Source organism: Phyllobates terribilis, unplaced genomic scaffold, assembly GCF_046119375.1.
Source record: "Phyllobates terribilis strain yellow unplaced genomic scaffold, ASM4611937v1 Scaffold_2__4_contigs__length_985480577, whole genome shotgun sequence".
Classification (NCBI taxonomy): domain Eukaryota; kingdom Metazoa; phylum Chordata; class Amphibia; order Anura; family Dendrobatidae; genus Phyllobates; species Phyllobates terribilis.
In genome coordinates, this window is record NW_027362762.1 from 975,431,082 (window position 1) to 975,451,069 (window position 19,988).

The 19,988-nt window shown below is 47.5% G+C and overlaps 1 protein-coding gene across 1 annotated transcript in view; it reads right to left on the reverse strand.

Moving 5' to 3' along the window:
- The window catches only part of LOC141253128 (uncharacterized), a 61,662-nt gene that overhangs the window by 14,367 nt on the left and 27,307 nt on the right, over positions 1-19,988 (reverse strand). Inside the window, exons 2-3 of the mRNA XM_073670882.1 lie at positions 7,238-7,360; positions 7,069-7,115 (exon numbers count right to left, since the gene is read on the reverse strand). Coding sequence (XP_073526983.1) covers positions 7,069-7,115; positions 7,238-7,360 — 170 coding nt within the window. The remainder of the gene's footprint in view (positions 1-7,068; positions 7,116-7,237; positions 7,361-19,988) is intronic.

The window sequence follows — 19,988 nt, forward strand, 5'->3', positions numbered from 1 at the left end:
CCAGATTCTCAAAATGACCCACAGGAGTGTTAAAAGCAGTCTTCCATTCATCACCCTCCTTCATGCGCAACAGATTGTATGCCCCCTTAAGGTCAATTTTAGAGAATCACTTGGCCCCCATTAACTGGTTAAACAGATCAGGAATCAATGGCAGTGGGTAAGGATTGCGTACAGTAATTTTGTTAATCTCACGAAAATCCAGACAAGGACGTAAACCGCCGTCCTTTTTTTTTACAAAAAAAAATCCAACCGCCACAGGAGACTTAGAGGGCCTAATGTGACCGGCGGCCAAACTTGTCTGTATGTATTCCTCCAAAGCCTTCCTCTCAGGAATAGTAAGGTTAAATAAACGACTTTTAGGAAGAGTCGCTCCAGGGACAAATTCAATAGAACAATCATAGTCTCTATGAGGAGGCAAAACCTGCGATTCCTCCTCAGAAAAAACTCTCCAAAAATCCTGAATAGGAACAGGCAATTCTCCCCTATCCAAAGCTGCAATACGCCCGTTACAACACTTGTCATAACATTTATGGCTCCAGGATTTAATTTCACTGGTAGACCAATCCAGTACAGGATTGTGAAATTTTAACCAGGGTAACCCCAATATTACTGGAGAAGGCAAATTATCCAATACCACCAAATCCAAATTCTCTTGATGAATACCATTAATAGTGAGGGGAAATTCACAGACCTTGAGAGTAATATTCTTCAAAGGGGAACCATCCACAGAAACCACAGCAATGGGGGATGATAAAGGTTCGGGTTTTAAATTGAGTCTTTCCAAGAATCCCCCATCAATTACATTCAGAGTAGACCCACAATCAACAAACACCCGAAATTTCATTAATTTTTCCTGAGCAATCGTGGAAGCAGCTAAAAATACACCCTTGGAATTTAAACAGGCAATACGGGCATGACTGACCATTTTTTTTTCTTTCTTCATACGAAGCTCACAGCCTTTAATCAAATGACCAGATTTTCCGCAATAGAAACACAAGCCTTCAGAAAATCTACGGTCTTTTTCTTGAGAGCGAGGTGCCACCGATCCAATCTCCATCGGTTCACCACTGTTAGTACACACATTCTCATAACCAGAAACTGACATAGCAGAGGATTTGCTCTCATTAACCCTTGCACGCAGTCTCCTATCCACCCGTATAGCTAATTGCATAGCCTGTTGCAAATCTTCAGGTGTAGGATAAGCAATTAGCAGGTCTTTAACCCTTTCATTGAGCCCAGCAAGAAATAGACTTTTCAGAGCAGAATCGTTCCACCCTATTTGAGTAGACCAACGACGGAAATGAGTACAATATTTTTCCACATTACCTGATCCCTGTTTCAAACGTCTCAACTCAGTCTCAGCTGATGCGACACGGTCAGGATCATCATATAATAGTCCCAAAGCAGAAAAAAAACTATCCACTGATCTGAAGCATGTATCACTAGGTTGCAAAGAAAAGGCCCACTCCTGAGGCTCTTTGCGCAAAAGTGACATTATGAACCCTATGCGCTGGGATTCATCCCCAGAGGACTTGGGTCTCAAACGAAAATACAATAAGCAAGCATTTTTAAATGAAAAAAATTCTCGGTGTTCACCAAAAAATAAATCCGGCAAACATACCTTAGGCTCCAAGAAATGTGCTCCAGGACAGTTACTCACGTGCTGATGGAGCTCGGCCACCTCCAGAGAGAGTCCCTGCAGGCGTTTAGCCAAATCCAGAACCGACACCATGATGGAACAGAAAAATCTTTCCTTAGAGAATTTGCAGGCTGGACTTACTGTTATGTTCTGCTACCAGAGCTAAGGAAAGAGAGGAGATCTGACCCTACTATAGAACTTAGCTGAATCCCTACGATGTAACAGGGAACCTGATCCTGCGATCAGACCTGCTAAAGTCCTAAGCTAGTCTGTACGGAGACCTATAGATGTGGGGAAGGAATCCCTACAAGTACTAAGGACTGGGAGGAAAATGGGACACCTCCTAACAGAAATAGTAGCAGACAGACGAACAAACAAAATATATAGAACATAGAGGTCCGTAGACCAAGCAAACTAACAGAGTTAGATACAGAGCACAGGCTAGCTAGAAAGTAGTTATACAATGAAGTCCAGCAAAGCCAGAAGGGCGGAGCAGGATTAAATAGGCCAACAAGGTCATGTGACCAGCAAAGGAAAAAACTTAAGAGCAAGGTTCTAACACATACGTTCCGTCTGACCATTGGTCTGAGGATGAAAAGCCGATGAGAACGACAAATGCATCCCCCGCCGAGTACAAAATGCCTTCCAGAACTTGGACACAAACTGAGACCCCCGATCCGACACCACATCGGAGGTTACCCCGTGAAGCCTCACAATCTCCCCAATGAACACCTGCGCAAGAGTTTTAGCATTAGGAAGAGCAGGAAGAGCGATAAAATGTGCCATCTTGCTGAACCTGTCTACTACAACGAGAATGACAGTTTTACCCGAAGACGGCGGGAGGTCCGTAATAAAGTCCATAGACAGATGAGTCCAAGGACGCTCCGGGATCTTCAAAGGTAAGAGGGCCCCAGACGGACGGGTATGTGGGGTCTTAGAGCGCGCACAAACCCCACAGGACGCAACAAAAGTTACCACCTCCTTATGTAAGTTAGGCCACCAAAACCGACGCGAGAGGAGATCCACAGTTGCTTTACTCCCCGGGTGTCCTGCAAAAACTGAGTTATGGTGTGCCTCGATCACCTTTTGTCGCAACTGATCTGGAACAAACAGTCTCCCCGGAGGTCCAACAGGGGCGTCCCCCTGAGCCTCCAATACCTCCTCCTCAAGCTCAGAGCATACTGCCAACACCACCACCCCCTCTTGAAGGATAGGAACCGGGTCATCCGTATTCCCGGCCCCAGGGAAACTACGAGATAAGGCATCCGCCTTTACATTTTTTGACCCAGGACGAAACGTAATGACAAAATTAAACCTGGTAAAAAACAACGACCACCTGGCTTGTCTGGGATTCAGACATTTTGCGGACTCCAGATAAAGCAGGTTCTTGTGATCGGTGATGATGGTGACCGGATGGACTGCCCCCTCCAAAAAATGGCGCCACTCCTCAAAAGCTAACTTAATGGCCAAGAGTTCCCTATTGTCGACATCGTAATTCCTCTCGGCGGACGACAATTTTTTAGAGAAAAAGGCGCACGGATGCCACTTACCAGGGGACGAACCTTGTGCGTCTACCTCTACAATGAATGGCTGTGACGCATCAGGTTGAATGAGTATGGGTGCCGAGGCAAAACATTTTTTCAAGGAGGAGAAAGCTTGACAAGCCTTGTCAGACCACCTAGAAAAATCCGTCCCCTTTTTTGTCATGTCAGTGAGAGGCTTAACCATGGACGAGAAATTACGAATGAACTTCCGGTAATAATTAGCAAACCCCAGGAAACGTTGTAGTGCCTTAAGATTCTCTGGCCGATCCCACTCAAGAACTGCCCGCACTTTCCCTGGGTCCATCCGAAAACCAGACGCTGACACCAGGAAACCTAAAAACTGGAGTTCCTGTACGGCGAACACACACTTTTCCCATTTGGCATACAGTTTATTATCCCGCAAGATCTGTAACACCTGCCTAACGTGCTCCTGATGAGACACCAGATCAGGCGAGTAAATTAAGATATCATCCAGATATATGACAACAAACTGTCCAACCAGGCGGCGAAAAATGTCATTAACAAAGTGTTGGAACACCGCCGGGGCATTAGTCAGACCGAATGGCATGACAAGGTTCTCATAATGCCCCTCCGGAGTGTTAAACGCCGTCTTCCACTCATCCCCCTCCTTCATTCTAATCAGATTGTACGCCCCCCTGAGATCCAACTTAGAGAACCATTTGGCGCCCACGATCTGATTAAAGAGATCGGGAATAAGTGGGAGCGGGTACGGATCTCGGACCGTAATCCGATTAAGTTCACAGAAATCCAGGCAAGGGCGTAGGCCTCCATCCTTCTTCTTCACAAAGAAGAACCCCGCGGCCACCGGGGAAGATGAAGGTCTAATATGCCCCTTAGCCAGACTTTCAGAAATATAATCCTTCATGGCCTGCCTCTCAGGACCAGAAAGGTTATACAACCTAGATTTAGGTAACTTGGCCTCAGGGAGCAGTTTTACAGAACAGTCATACTCGCGATGAGGAGGTAGTTCCTGACACCCTTTCTCCGAGAATACATCCTCAAAGTCCACCAAAAATGGAGGTAAGATCCTAGGAGTGACAGCACCGACGACCGTATTCATGCAGTTTTTATTACAGAAACTACTCCATTGGCTTATCTCTCTGGATTGCCAATTAATAACCGGGTTATGCTTAGTTAATCAAGGAAGGCCCAACACTATAGGAGTGGGAAGACCCTCCAACACGTAGCAAGACAACAGTTCTTTATGTATCGCCCCCACTTGAAGTTTTACGTTATGCACAACATGCAAAAAACTTCCCTGACCGAGGGGCCTGGCATCGATCGAGAATATGGGGATGGGTTTAGCCAACTCACTCAAATGCATACCTTGAACCCGGGCAAACCGAGCGTCCACCAGATTAGCCCCGGCCCCACTATCTAAAAGAACAGATATCTTCTCAGTTCTCGTACCCACCACCACCTCCGCCGGTACGAGAAACTGAGATGACCCTAGGGACGAAATACCTACTCCCAGATTGCCGTCCACCACACAACCTGGGATTAAAAGTTTTCCGACGACTCTTTACTCTGCAAAGGACGGGATGGACACCCCCCAATAAAATGTCCCTTTCTCCCGCAAAAGAAACACCTTCCAGTCTTGTGGTGTGCCACCGGTCCCCTCCCCCGAAATGATGTCCCTCCTAATTGCATAGGCTCCTCTGGACTGACCAGGGGAACCACCATATGAGGGGACCTTGTAGGAGGTGGAGTCATCACAGGGGGTGGAGTTATCCCGCACCTCTCCCGAAGCCGTCTGTCAATGCGAATAGCAAGGGCCATAGCGGCTTCCAGTGACGCGGGAGAGTCATACTGTGCCAACACATCCTTTAATTTGTCGGATAAACCTTGACAAAACTGGCTCCTAAAAGCCGGGTCATTCCACTGGGTGTCAGTGGCCCACCTACGGAACTCCGAACAGAATTCCTCCGCCGGACGATCTCCCTGCTGGATCCTACGTAACTTAGATTCAGCAAGGGAGATCCGATCCGGGTCATCATATACAAGACCCAGAGCAGCAAAAAACCTATCCACTGACTGGAGAGCCGGGGAGCCCGGGGGGAGAGAGAACGCCCAAGATTGTGGGTCCCCTTGTAGGAGCGAGATGACAATTCCCACCCTTTGTTCTTCACTCCCCGATGACCGAGGCCGCAGCCGAAAGTACAACTTGCATGCCTCCCGGAAAACAAAAAACTTGTCCCGCCCCCCAGTGAACCTGTCAGGGAGAGCTACTTTAGGTTCTGGTCCGGCTTGCTCCTGGGGATACAAAACCTTGGACCTAACGTCCGCCAGCTCCATGGACAAACTCTGCAACTGCCGAGCTAGACCGGCTACTGGATCCATGGTAGCTGGAGAAAATCTAAGTGGTCGGTGAAAATGTCACGCTGTCTCTGTGTACTGGAGGTAGGGGGCCTACGCTGATCCTAAGCTGGGGCCCTGACTAATCCCTCTACCTGGAGGTACTGTTAAAGGTACAGAGGCCCAGGCCACCAGCGTAACCCCTACCTCCTGAGGATCCCTGCACCTAAGTAATCTAGTCCTGAGAAGGACCCCTGATCACAACAAAAGGGGACAGGTAATAATATGCCCACACACAGTACTTAGACGAACGAGACAGTACAAGGGAAAAACCAAAACCACCTTGCATACAAAAACTACACAACAACAACAGAGGGAACACCAACGGGAAAGGAGATAAATGATAAAGCGAGGAAGGGAAAAACCACTCCAAATACACTTAGCTCTGAAACTCCAAATACCACGATCCGCTCTGTTAGTCTGCATGAAATGCTTTCACCGACAACTTCCCTAACAGACCAGCAGGTATGAAGGAATCTCACTACTGCAGAATTGATTGCAGCTGGGCGAGGCTGGACCTTGTCTAGCACAGAGAGAGAGAGTTAACTCCCTCACTGCCGAAAAGCACAAAACACCAAAAACTCAGCTGCGAGAAGTCAGGCTGTGCAATCGTGACGATCTTCGTGGCGACACAACCATGACAGTAATTTTCTCGCCCATCTCTGTATCCAGATAGTGCGGCTTCCGCTGACAATCACAGGCTCCCATCGATGCGGAGAGACAGTATGTGATGGTTTCTCCTACGTTCCCTACTAATCATCACTATGATATGACATCGAGTTACCGCCATTGTGTGACAATCTGCTTTTATGAAGATGGACATGAGTGGGAAAAACAGAGGAAGAGGAGTCTGCTGGAGACGGTGGAATCTGGAGGAGAAAAGGGTTCTGGTGGGGACAGATGAGACTAGAGGAGCCAGACGGGACCATAAAGGAGAGAGGAGTCAGAAGAGCAGAGATTCATCTGGAGTGGACAGAGGTGTCTAAAGGAAACATGAACCTGGAAGAATGTTGCAGTAAATGTGGAATACGGTGGTTTCAAAATCCGCGCTGCCCAATAGTTCAAATATGCGATCACACACGGAGGAGAAGCATTAATGCGGTTTATTATGTCAACGCGTTTCAAGGTTTTCAAACCTCTTCATCAGGACTAAACCACAATGATACGGTCTGAAGGTGAACAGAGAACAGAGGTGTCTTTAGGGGCAGAGTTGGCTGGCGAGGATAGATGAATCTTGAGGGATGGGGACAATAAGTCCACGGGGTGATAGCATAGTCTGGAAGGGCCCGGATGGAATAGAGGTGATTGGGGAGAATGGAGGATGGTTACTGTCAGTTGAATATTTATGGGGGGATGGGACTCATTTTTAATCTGTCCGTGTATCAGTAAGATTGAAATTTTTCTGTGACTTCTGTGAGTTTTTATTATTATTAGAGTGATGGATACGACCATCATTAGTAACAGCAGCATTATTACTCAGAATGGCCAAATCTGAAGCCATATCCTCACCCGCATTCTCATCTTATTCCTCCTCTTCCTGTCTTGTGTTTTGGCCCCTGGGGAGACAAACATTGTGAGTAATGGAGGCCAAGTCTCCAGTGGACTGGTTGTTCTAGTGACTAGTCCAGCCCGGTCATCGGTCTCATATATGGATCAATATGAGTAATTGGTATCTTACCTGATGTGGATTGAAATGTGAATCTCCAGTAGATGAGAATAATCATCATCAGTGGGATAATGAATAGGAAACAGTACAAGTATTTATAAAGGACCAGATTATTATCCTTTGGCTCTATGGACTCTGAAGAAAAGAAAAACGTCATCAATGTATCATAACTAGAATGGTTAACATCAACTGCAGTCACATCCATCCATAGACACATCCATCCATAGACACATCCATCCATAGTCACATTCATCCATAGACACATTCATCCATAGACACATCCATCCATAGTCACATCCATCCATAGTCACATCCATCCATAGACACATCCATCCATAGTCACATCCATCCATAGTCACATCCATCCATAGACACATCCATCCATAGTCACATCCATCCATAGACACATCCATCCATAGTCACATTCATCCATAGTCACATCCATCCATAATCACATCCATCCATAGTCACATCCATCCATAGTCACATCCATCCATAGACACATCCATCCATAGTCACATCCATCCAAAATCACATCCATCCATAGTCACATCCATCCATAGTCACATCCATCCATAGACACATCCATCCACAGTCACATCCATCCATAGTCACATCCATCTATAGTCACATCCATCCATAGACACATCCATCCATAGTCACATCCATCCATTGTCACATCCATCCACAGTCACATCCATCCATAGTCACATCCATCCATAGACACATTCATCCATAGACACATTCATCCACAGTCACATAAATCCATAGTCACATCCATCCATAGTCACATTCATCCATAGTCACATCCATCCATAGACACATCCATCTATAGACACATCCATCTATAGACACATCCATCCATAGACACATTCATCCATAGACACATCCATCCACAGTCACATCCATCCATAGGCACATCCATCCATAGTCACATCCATCCATAGTCACATCCATCCATAGTCACATCCATCCATAGTAACATCCATCCATAATCACATCCATCCATAGACACATCCATCCATAGTCACATCCATCCATAGTCACATCCATCCATAGTCACATCCATCCATAGTCTCATCCATCCAAAGTCACATCCATCCATAGTCACATCCATCCATAGTCACATCCATCCATAGTCACATCCATCCAAAGTCACATCCATCCATAGTCACATCCATCCATAGTAACATCCATCCATAGACACATCCATCCATAGACACATTCATCCATAGACACATTCATCCATAGACACATTCATCCATAGACACATTCATCCATAGACACATTCATCCATAGACACATCCATCCATAGACTCATCCATCTGCAGTCACATCCATCCATAGTCAAATCCATCCATAGTCACATCCATCCACTGTCACATCCATCTGCAGTCACATCCATCCATAGTCACATCCATCCATAGTCACATCCATCCATAATCACATCCATCCATAGTCACATCCATCCATAGTCACATCCATCCATAATCACATCCGTCAATAGTCACATCCATCCATAGACACATCCATCCATAGACACATTCATCCATAGACACATTCATCCATAGACACATCCATCCATAGACACATTCATCCAAAGTCACATCCATCCATAGTCACATCCATCCAGAGTCACATCCATCCACAGTCACATCCATCCATAGTCACATCCATCCATAGTCACATCCATCCATAGACACATCCATCTATAGACACATCCATCCATAGACACATTCATCCATAGACACATCCATCCACAGTCACATCCATCCATAGGCACATCCATCCATAGACACATGCATCCATAGACACATTCATCCATAGTCACATTCATCCATAGTCACATTCATCCATAGACACATTCATCCATAGACACATTCATCCATAGACACATTCATCCATAGACACATCCATCCATAGACTCATCCATCTGCAGTCACATCCATCCATAGTCAAATCCATCCATAGTCACATCCATCCACTGTCACATCCATCTGCAGTCACATCCATCCATAGTCACATCCATCCATAGTCACATCCATCCATAATCACATCCATCCATAGTCACATCCATCCATAGTCACATCCATCCATAATCACATCCGTCAATAGTCACATCCATCCATAGACACATCCATCCATAGACACATTCATCCATAGACACATTCATCCATAGACACATCCATCCATAGACACATTCATCTAAAGTCACATCCATCCATAGTCACATCCATCCACAGTCACATCCATCCACAGTCACATCCATCCATAGACACATTCATCCATAGACACATTCATCCACAGTCACATCCATCCATAGTCACATCCATCCACAGTCACATCCATCCATAGTCACATCCATCCATAGTCACATCCATCCATAGACACATCCATCTATAGACACATCCATCCATAGACACATTCATCCATAGACACATCCATCCACAGTCACATCCATCCATAGGCACATCCATCCATAGACACATTCATCCATAGACACATTCATCCATAGTCACATTCATCCATAGTCACATTCATCCATAGACACATTCATCCATAGACACATTCATCCATAGACACATCCATCCATAGACTCATCCATCTGCAGTCACATCCATCCATAGTCAAATCCATCCATAGTCACATCCATCCACTGTCACATCCATCTGCAGTCACATCCATCCATAGTCACATCCATCCATAGTCACATCCATCCATAATCACATCCGTGAATAGTCACATCCATCCATAGACACATCCATCCATAGACACATTCATCCATAGACACATTCATCCATAGACACATCCATCCAGACACATTCGTCCATAGACACATTCGTCCATAGACACATTCACCAAAGTCACATCCATCCATAGTCACATCCATCCACAGTCACATCCATCCACAGTCACATCCATCCATAGACACATCCATCCATAGACACATTCATCCAAAGTCACATCCATCCATAGTCACATGCATCCATAGTCACATCCATCCATAGTCACATCCATCCATAGACACATCCATCCATAGTCACATCCATCCATAGACACATCCATCCATAGTCACATTCATCCATAGTCACATCCATCCATAATCACATCCATCCATAGTCACATCCATCCATAGTCACATCCATCCATAGACACATCCATCCATAGTCACATCCATCCATAATCACATCCATCCATAGTCACATCCATCCATAGTCACATCCATCCATAGACACATCCATCCACAGTCACATCCATCCATAGTCACATCCATCTATAGTCACATCCATCCATAGACACATCCATCCATAGTCACATCCATCCATAGTCACATCCATCCACAGTCACATCCATCCATAGTCACATCCATCCATAGACACATTCATCCATAGACACATTCATCCACAGTCACATCCATCCATAGTCACATCCATCCATAGTCACATCCATCCATAGTCACATCCATCCATAGACACATCCATCTATAGACACATCCATCTATAGACACATCCATCCATAGACACATTCATCCATAGACACATCCATCCACAGTCACATCCATCCATAGGCACATCCATCCATAGTCACATCCATCCATAGTCACATCCATCCATAGTCACATCCATCCATAGTAACATCCATCCATAATCACATCCATCCATAGACACATCCATCCATAGTCACATCCATCCATAGTCACATCCATCCATAGGCACATCCATCCATAGTCACATCCATCCATAGTCACATCCATCCAAAGTCACATCCATCCATAGTCACATCCATCCATAGTCACATCCATCCATAGACACATCCATCCATAGATACATTCATCCATAGACACATTCATCCATAGACACATTCATCCATAGACACATTCATCCATAGACACATCCATCCATAGGCTCATCCATCTGCAGTCACATCCATCCATAGTCAAATCCATCCATAGTCACATCCATCCATAATCATATCCATCCATAATCACATCTATCCATAGTCACATCCATCCACAGTCACATCCATCCACAGTCACATCCATCCATAGTCACATCCATCCATAGTCACATCCATCCATAGTCACATTCATCCATAGACACATCCATCCATAGTCACATCCATCCATAGCCACATTCATCCATAGACACATCCATCCATAGTCACATCCATCCATAGACACATCCATCCATAGACACATCCATCCATAGTCACATCCATCCATAGATACATCCATCCATAGTCACATCCATCCATAGTCACATCCATCCATAGTCACATCCATCCATTGTCACATCCATCCATAGTCACATCCATCCAGAGTCACATCCATCCATAATCACATCCATCCATAGTCACATCCATCCATAGTCACATCCATCCATAATCAAATCCATCCATAGTAACATCCATCCATAGTCACATCTATCCATAGTCACATCCATCCATAGTCACATCCATCCGCAGTCACATCCATCCACTGTCACATCCATCCACAGTCACATCCATCCATAATCAAATCCATCCATAGTAACATCCATCCATAGTCACATCTATCCATAGTCACATCCATTCATAGTCACATTCATCCGCAGTCACATCCATCCACTGTCACATCCATCCATAGTCACATCCATCTGCAGTCACATCCATCCATAGTCACATCCATCCATAGTCACATCCATCCATAGTCACATCCATCCACTGTCACATCCATCCATAGTCACATCCATCCATAGTCACATCCATCTGCAGTCACATCCATCCATAGTCACATCCATCCATAGTCACATCCATCCATAGTCACATCCATCCATAATGACATCCATCCATAGTCACATCCATCCACTGTCACATCCATCTGCAGTCACATCCATCCATAGTCACATCCATCCGTAGTCACATTCATCCATAGACACATCCATCCATAGTCACATCCATCCATAATAACATCCATCCATAGTCACATCCATCCATAATCACATCCATCCGCAGTCACATCCATCCATAGACACATTCATCCATAGTCACATCCATCCATAGTCACATCCATCGTCACATCCATCCATTGTCACATCCATCCATAGTCACATCTATCCATAGTCACATCCATCCACTGTCACATCCATCCATAATCACATCCATCCATAGTCACATCCATCCATAATCACATCCATTCATAGTCACATCCATCCACTGTCACATCCATCCATAATCACATCCATCCATAATCACATCCATCCACAGTCACATCCATCCACAGTCACATCCATCCACAGTCACATCCATCCATAGTCACATCCATCCATAGTCACATCCATCCATAGTCACATCCATCCGCAGTCACATCCATCCATAGTCACATCCATCCATAGTCACATCCATCCATAATCACATCCATCCATAGTCACATCCATCCATAGTCACATCCATCCATAGTCACATCCATCCATAGTCACATCCATCCACAGTCACATTCATCCATAATCATATCCATCCATAGTCACATCCATCCATTGTCACATCCATCCATAATCACATCCATCCACAGTCACATCCATCCATAATCATATCCATCCATAGTCACATCCATCCATAATCACATCCATCCATAATCATATCCATCCATAGTCACATCCATCCATAGTCACATCCATCCATAGTCACATCCATCCACAGTCACATCCATCCACAGTCACATCCATCCATAATCATATCCATCCACAGTCACATCCATCCATAATCACATCCATCCATAGTCACATCCATCCATTGTCACATCCATCCATAATCACATCCATTCACAGTCACATCCATCCACAGTCACATCCATCCATAATCATATCCATCCACAGTCACATCCATCCATTGTCACATCCATCCATAATCACATCCATCCACAGTCACATCCATCCACAGTCACATCCATCCATAATCATATCCATCCATAGTCACATCCATCCATTGTCACATCCATCCATTGTCACATCCATCCATAATCATATCCATCCATAGTCACATCCATCCATAGTCACATCCATCCGCAGTCACATCCATCCATAGTCACATCCATCCATAGTCACATCCATCCACAGTCACATCCATCCTCAGTCACATCCATCCACAGTCACATCCATCCACAGTCACATCCATCCACAGTCACATCCATCCACAGTCACATCCATCCATAGTCACATCCATCCATAGTCACATCCATCCATAGTCACATCCATCCATAGTCACATCCATCCATAGACACATCCATCCACAGTCACATCCATCCACAGTCACATCCATCCACAGTCACATCCATCCATAGTCACATCCATCCTCAGTCACATCCATCCACAGTCACATCCATCCACAGTCACATCCATCCACAGTCACATCCATCCACAGTCACATCCATCCATAGTCACATCCATCCATAGTCACATCCATCCATAGTCACATCCATCCATAGTCACATCCATCCATAGTCACATCCATCCACAGTCACATCCATCCATAGTCACATCCATCCATAGTCACATCCATCCACAGTCACATCCATCCATAGTCACATCCATCCATAGTCACATCCATCCATAGTCACATCCATCCACAGTCACATCCATCCACAGTCACATCCATCCATAGTCACATCCATCCGCAGTCACATCCATCCGCAGTCACATCCATCCACAGTCACATCCATCCACAGTCACATCCATCCATAGTCACATCCATCCATAGTCACATCCATCCATTGTCACATCCATCCATAGTCACATCCATCCAGAGTCACATCCATCCATAATCACATCCATCCATAGTCACATCCATCCATAATCAAATCCATCCATAGTAACATCCATCCATAGTCACATCTATCCATAGTCACATCCATCCATAGTCACATCCATCCACTGTCACATCCATCCACAGTCACATCCATCCATAATCAAATCCATCCATAGTAACATCCATCCATAGTCACATCTATCCATAGTCACATCCATTCATAGTCACATTCATCCGCAGTCACATCCATCCACTGTCACATCCATCCATAATCACATCCATCTGCAGTCACATCCATCCATAGTCACATCCATCCATAGTCACATCCATCCATAGTCACATCCATCCATAGTCACATCCATCCATAATCACATCCATCCATAATCACATCCATCCACAGTCACATCCATCCATAGTCACATCCATCCATAGACACATCCATCCGCAGTCACATCCATCCACTGTCACATCCATCTGCAGTCACATCCATCCATAATCACATGCATCCATAGTCACATCCATCCATAGTCACATCCATCCATAATCACATCCATCCATAATCACATCCATCCACAGTCACATCCATCCATAGTCACATCCATCCATAGACACATCCATCCATAGTCACATCCATCCACTGTCACATCCATCTGCAGTCACATCCATACATAGTCACATCCATCCATAATCACATCGATCCATAGTCACATCCATCCATAGTCACATCCATCCATAGTCACATCCATCCATAGTCACATCCATCCATAGTCACATCCATCCACTGTCACATCCATCCATAGTCACATCCATCCATAGTCACATCCATCTGCAGTCACATCCATCCATAGACACATCCATCCATAGTCACATCCATCCATAGTCACATCCATCCATAGTCACATCCATCCATAGTCACATCCATCCATAATGACATCCATCCATAGTCACATCCATCCATAGTCACATCCATCCATAGTCACATCCATCCATAATGACATCCATCCATAGTCACATCCATCCATAATCACATCCATCCATAGTCACATCCATCCATAGTCACATCCATCCATAGTCACATCCATCCATAGTCACATCCATCTGCAGTCACATCCATCCATAGTCACATCCATCCGTAGTCACATTCATCCATAGACACATCCATCCATAGTCACATCCATCCATAGTCACATCCAACCATAATCACATCCATCCATAGTCACATCCATCCATAGTCACATCCATCCATAGTCACATCCATCGTCACATCCATCCATTGTCACATCCATCCATAGTCACATCTATCCATAGTCACATCCATCCACTATCACATCCATCCATAATCACATCCATCCATAGTCACATCCATCCATAATCACATCCATCCATAGTCACATCCATCCACTGTCACATCCATCCACAGTCACATCCATCCATAGTCACATCCATCCGCAGTCACATCCATCCATAATCACATCCATCCATAATCACATCCATCCATAATCACATCCATCCACAGTCACATCCATCCACAGTCACATCCATCCACAGTCACATCCATCCACAGTCACATCCATCCATAGTCACATCCATCCGCAGTCACATCCATCCATAGTCACATCCATCCATAGTCACATCCATCCATAATCACATCCATCCGCAGTCACATCCATCCATAGTCACATCCATCCATAGTCACATCCATCCATAATCACATCCATCCATAGTCACATCCATCCATAGACACATCCATCCATAGTCTCATCCATCCATAGTCACATTCATCCATAGTCACATCCATCCACAATCACATCCATCCATAGTCACATCCATCCATAGTCACATTGTAGCATCGGCTTCTCTGCCCCGTTCTAGGCAGAGACACCGTCCCTCTCACCTCCCCGCTCCTGGCGCGGCGTCCTCCAGCACTTCTCTCCCCGCTGCTTCCGGCACGCGCTCCTTCCCCGGCAGTGTGCTTAGGGCGCGCGCGTGCGCGCTCCCCCGCTCTTAAAGGGACCGCGCGCGCCGTCCTAAGGAGTCCCCGGCCAATTGCCGGAGGACCTCCCATATAAAAGGCACCTCCTCCAAAATGGAGGTGCCCGAGCAATCTTGTAGCACTGTTCACTACTCTGCTTCAGCCCTCAGGTCCCGTTGCCAGTTACCTGCCAGATACCTGCCAGATTCCTGCCAGTCTGCTGTCTTATTCCTGCCTGATATCCTGCTACCTGCCTGCTAGCCTGAGGTCCGACGGTCTGCCTTCCAACTCCTGTCAGTCTGTCTAAGGACCAGCTTGCCCGCTCACCTGGGAGCGCTCATCTGCTGCCTGTCTGCTAGCCTACCTGGAGGCTCTGCCGTCACGTGCTGTGACCACCCGCCTGTCCAGAGACTCCTGCCCGCTCACCTGGGAGCGCTCATCTGCTACCTGTCTGTTGGTCTTCCTGGAGGCTCCGCCGTCACATGCTGTTTATCCAGAGACTCTCGCCTGCTCACCTGGGAGCTCACGTCTATCATCAGCTGCCACAGGTCGTACCAATCCTTTACCCAGAGACTGCCCAGGTCACTTGCCGTGACCTCCTGCCCGTTCATCCAGAGACTGCCCCGGTCACTTGCCGTGACCTCCTGCCCGTTCATCCAGAGACTGCCCCGGTCACTTGCCGTGACCTCCTGTCCGTTCATTCAGAGACTGTCCCGGTCACCTGCTGTGACTGCCTGCCCGTCTACCCTGGTCGCCACCCGCTCCCTTACAAGGACCGCCCCCTTGTATAGTAGCTCAGAGGTTCCGCCTCCCAGACCCGTTACAGTTTGCTCGGGCCATGGAACCCGGTGGCACCCAAGCTCCCTCGCTCTCGGACCTGTGTCATGAACTGTCCCGTCAGAGGTCCCAACAGGAGTCCATCCTGGGTCACCTGCGGAATGTCAATTCTCGCCTGGACACTCTGACTGCCCTGCCTGCAACCACCGCCAGTGCCATGACTCGCAATCCGGCAGCTCCACTGCCCACTAATAACATGGTATCCTACCCCGGACCCCGGCTTTCTGCACCTCCTCGCTTCGGAGGCGACTCCGCCCAGGCTCGGGGCTTCATAAATCAGTGCACCCTGCACTTTGAACTCCTGTCTCACCAGTTTAACTCCGACCGGGCCAAAATTGCCTTCATCATGTCCCATCTCACCGGAGAGGCCCTGGCCTGGCTAAATCCTCTATGGGAGAGAGGAGACCCCCTGGTGTCCGATTTGCCTGCCTTTCTCACGGCTTTCCGGAAAGTCTTCGACGAACCTGGACGGAAGACCTCATCCGCATCATCACTGCTACGCCTCCGTCAGGGAAGTCTCACCGTGGGCCAATATGCCATACGGTTCCGTACCCTTGCCTCGGAGCTGCCCTGGGATAATGACGCTCTGGTATCCGTCTTCTGGGAGGGTCTGTCCGGCCGTATTAAAGATGAACTTGCCGGTCGGAACATTCCTACCACTCTCGATGACCTAATAACTCTTGCCACCCGGATTGACCTGCGGTTCCAGGAGCGTGCCAAAGAGGTCACCCGTGAGAGGAGGTTTCCACGTCTAGCTCCTACTTTTCAGAAACCCGTCACTCCCTCCGTCTCTCCTCAGGTACACTCTCCTGAGCCTATGCAGGTCGACCAGACCAAGATGGTCGGTTCTCGCCAAGAAACTCGCCGAGCCGAGGGAAGCTGTTTCTATTGTGGCAGTATGAAGCACTTCATCCGTTCCTGCCCGGAAAAGCCGGGAAACGCCAGTGTCTAGGACCACTCGGAGAGGTCGTCCTAGACAAAAGTAAGCCCTCTCCGTCTCTGACCTTACCGGTCTCTATTGCTTGGGGAGAGAACCGTCTCTTTGAACTCGCCCATCTGGATTCTGGAGCTGCTGGAAACCTCATCTCCCAGTCTCTGGTAGAGAGATACCATATTCCCACCAAGTCCCTGGCTGAACCATTGTCAGTCGCCTCCGTGGATGGAAGACTTCTCTCGGAGACCATCCTGCTCGTCACTGAACCCATAACCCTGCAGGTGGGAATGCTGCACTCTGAGGAGATCTCATTCCATGTGCTGTCCGGACTTTCTCACGCCCTGTTGCTAGGTCTACCATGGCTCCAGACACATGAACCCGTATTGAACTGGCGGTCCGGTGAAGTACTCCGATGGGGTCCTGACTGCCATAGGACCTGCCTGGTCCCGGTCCGTCCACTTCGCCCTCAGCCTACTCCAGCTAACTTACCTGGTCTCCCGGCTCCCTACTGGCCCTATGCGGACGTCTTCGGTAAGAAGAAAGCTGAGACGTTGCCACCCCATAGGCCATACGATTGCCCGATCGACCTGGTACCTGGCACCACTCCTCCCCGTGGGCGTATCTACCCGTTGTCTGCAGCCGAGACCCGGGCCATGTCTGAGTACATTGAAGAGAATCTGGCTAGGGGATTTATCCGAAAATCTACCTCCCCGGCTGGAGCCGGATTCTTCTTTGTCAAAAAGAAAGACGGCTCGCTACGTCCCTGTATTGACTACAGAGGACTCAATCTCATCACGGTAAAAAACAAATATCCCATGCCACTCATCTCCGAATTGTTTGACCGTCTCAAGGGCGCCAGGATATTCTCCAAGCTGGATCTACGGGGAGCGTATAATCTGGTCCGTATCCGTCAAGGAGACGAGTGGAAGACGGCATTCAATACCCGGGACGGTCACTACGAGTACCTTGTGATGCCCTTCGGTCTCTGTAATGCTCCCGCGGTCTTTCAGGAACTAGTCAACGACATCTTTCGTGACCTCCTGTACTCCTGCGTAGTGGTATACCTGGACGATATCTTGGTCTTCTCTCCGGATCTCCCCACACACCGGAGGGATGTTCGTCAGGTCCTGCTTAGGCTTCGGCAGAACCACCTTTATGCCAAATACGAGAAGTGCCTCTTCGATCAGACCTCCCTTCCGTTCTTGGCCTATGTCATCTCCCAAACAGGTCTGCAAATGGATCCCGAGAAGCTCTCTTCCGTTCTAAAATGGCCTCGTCCTGAGGGTTTGAAGGCGATACAGCGATTCCTGGGCTTCGCTATTTACTATCGTCTTTTCATCCCACACTTCTCGTCTCGGACTGCTCCCATATCTGCACTTACCCGTAAGGGGGCTAACCCCAGGACATGGTCGCCTGAAGCCGAGGAGGCCTTCCTTTCCCTAAAGAAAGCCTTCGCCTCTGCTCCCGTCCTGCACCGTCCGGACTGTAATAAACAATTCTACCTGGAGGTTGATGCCTCCTCCTCCGGAGCCGGAGCGGTGCTCACCCAGAAGTCTTCTACCGGGAGAATGGTAACGTGCGGCTTCTTCTCCAAAATCTTCTCCTCGTCGGAGCGCGAACTACTCCATAGGAGACCGTGAATTGCTAGCCATCAAATTGGCACTGGGGGAGTGGCGCTATCTGCTTGAAGGGGCTCTCTACCCGGTAATTATCTACATGGATCACAAAAACCTGGCATATCTCCAAAATGCCCAGAGACTCAATCCTCGCCAGGCCCGGTGGTCGTTGTTTTTTGCCCGCTTCGACTTCATTCTTCATTTCCGTCCGGCGGACAAGAACGTCAAAGCTGATGCCTTGTCCCGGTCCTTCCTGTCCTCCGATCAAGAGGAGGAACCTACGCACATCATCGACTCCTCCAAGGTGATGAATGTGGCCCCCTTGGATCTGACTCGTCTTCCACCCGGTAAGACGTTCGTAGCTGTGCCAGATCGGGAGAGGGTTCTTCGCTGGGGACATTCTTCTAAACTAGCTGGCCATGCTGGCCAAAAGAAGACCTTCCAACTTATTACCCGACATTACTGGTGGCCTACCCTGCGTAAGGACGTGGTAGACTTCGTCGCGGCCTGTTCATCCTGTGCCCGTAACAAAGTTCCCCGACATCTACCTGCCGGCCATCTCCTGCCCCTTCCCGTACCTGCTGCTCCTTGGCAACACATCGCTATGGACTTTATCACCGACCT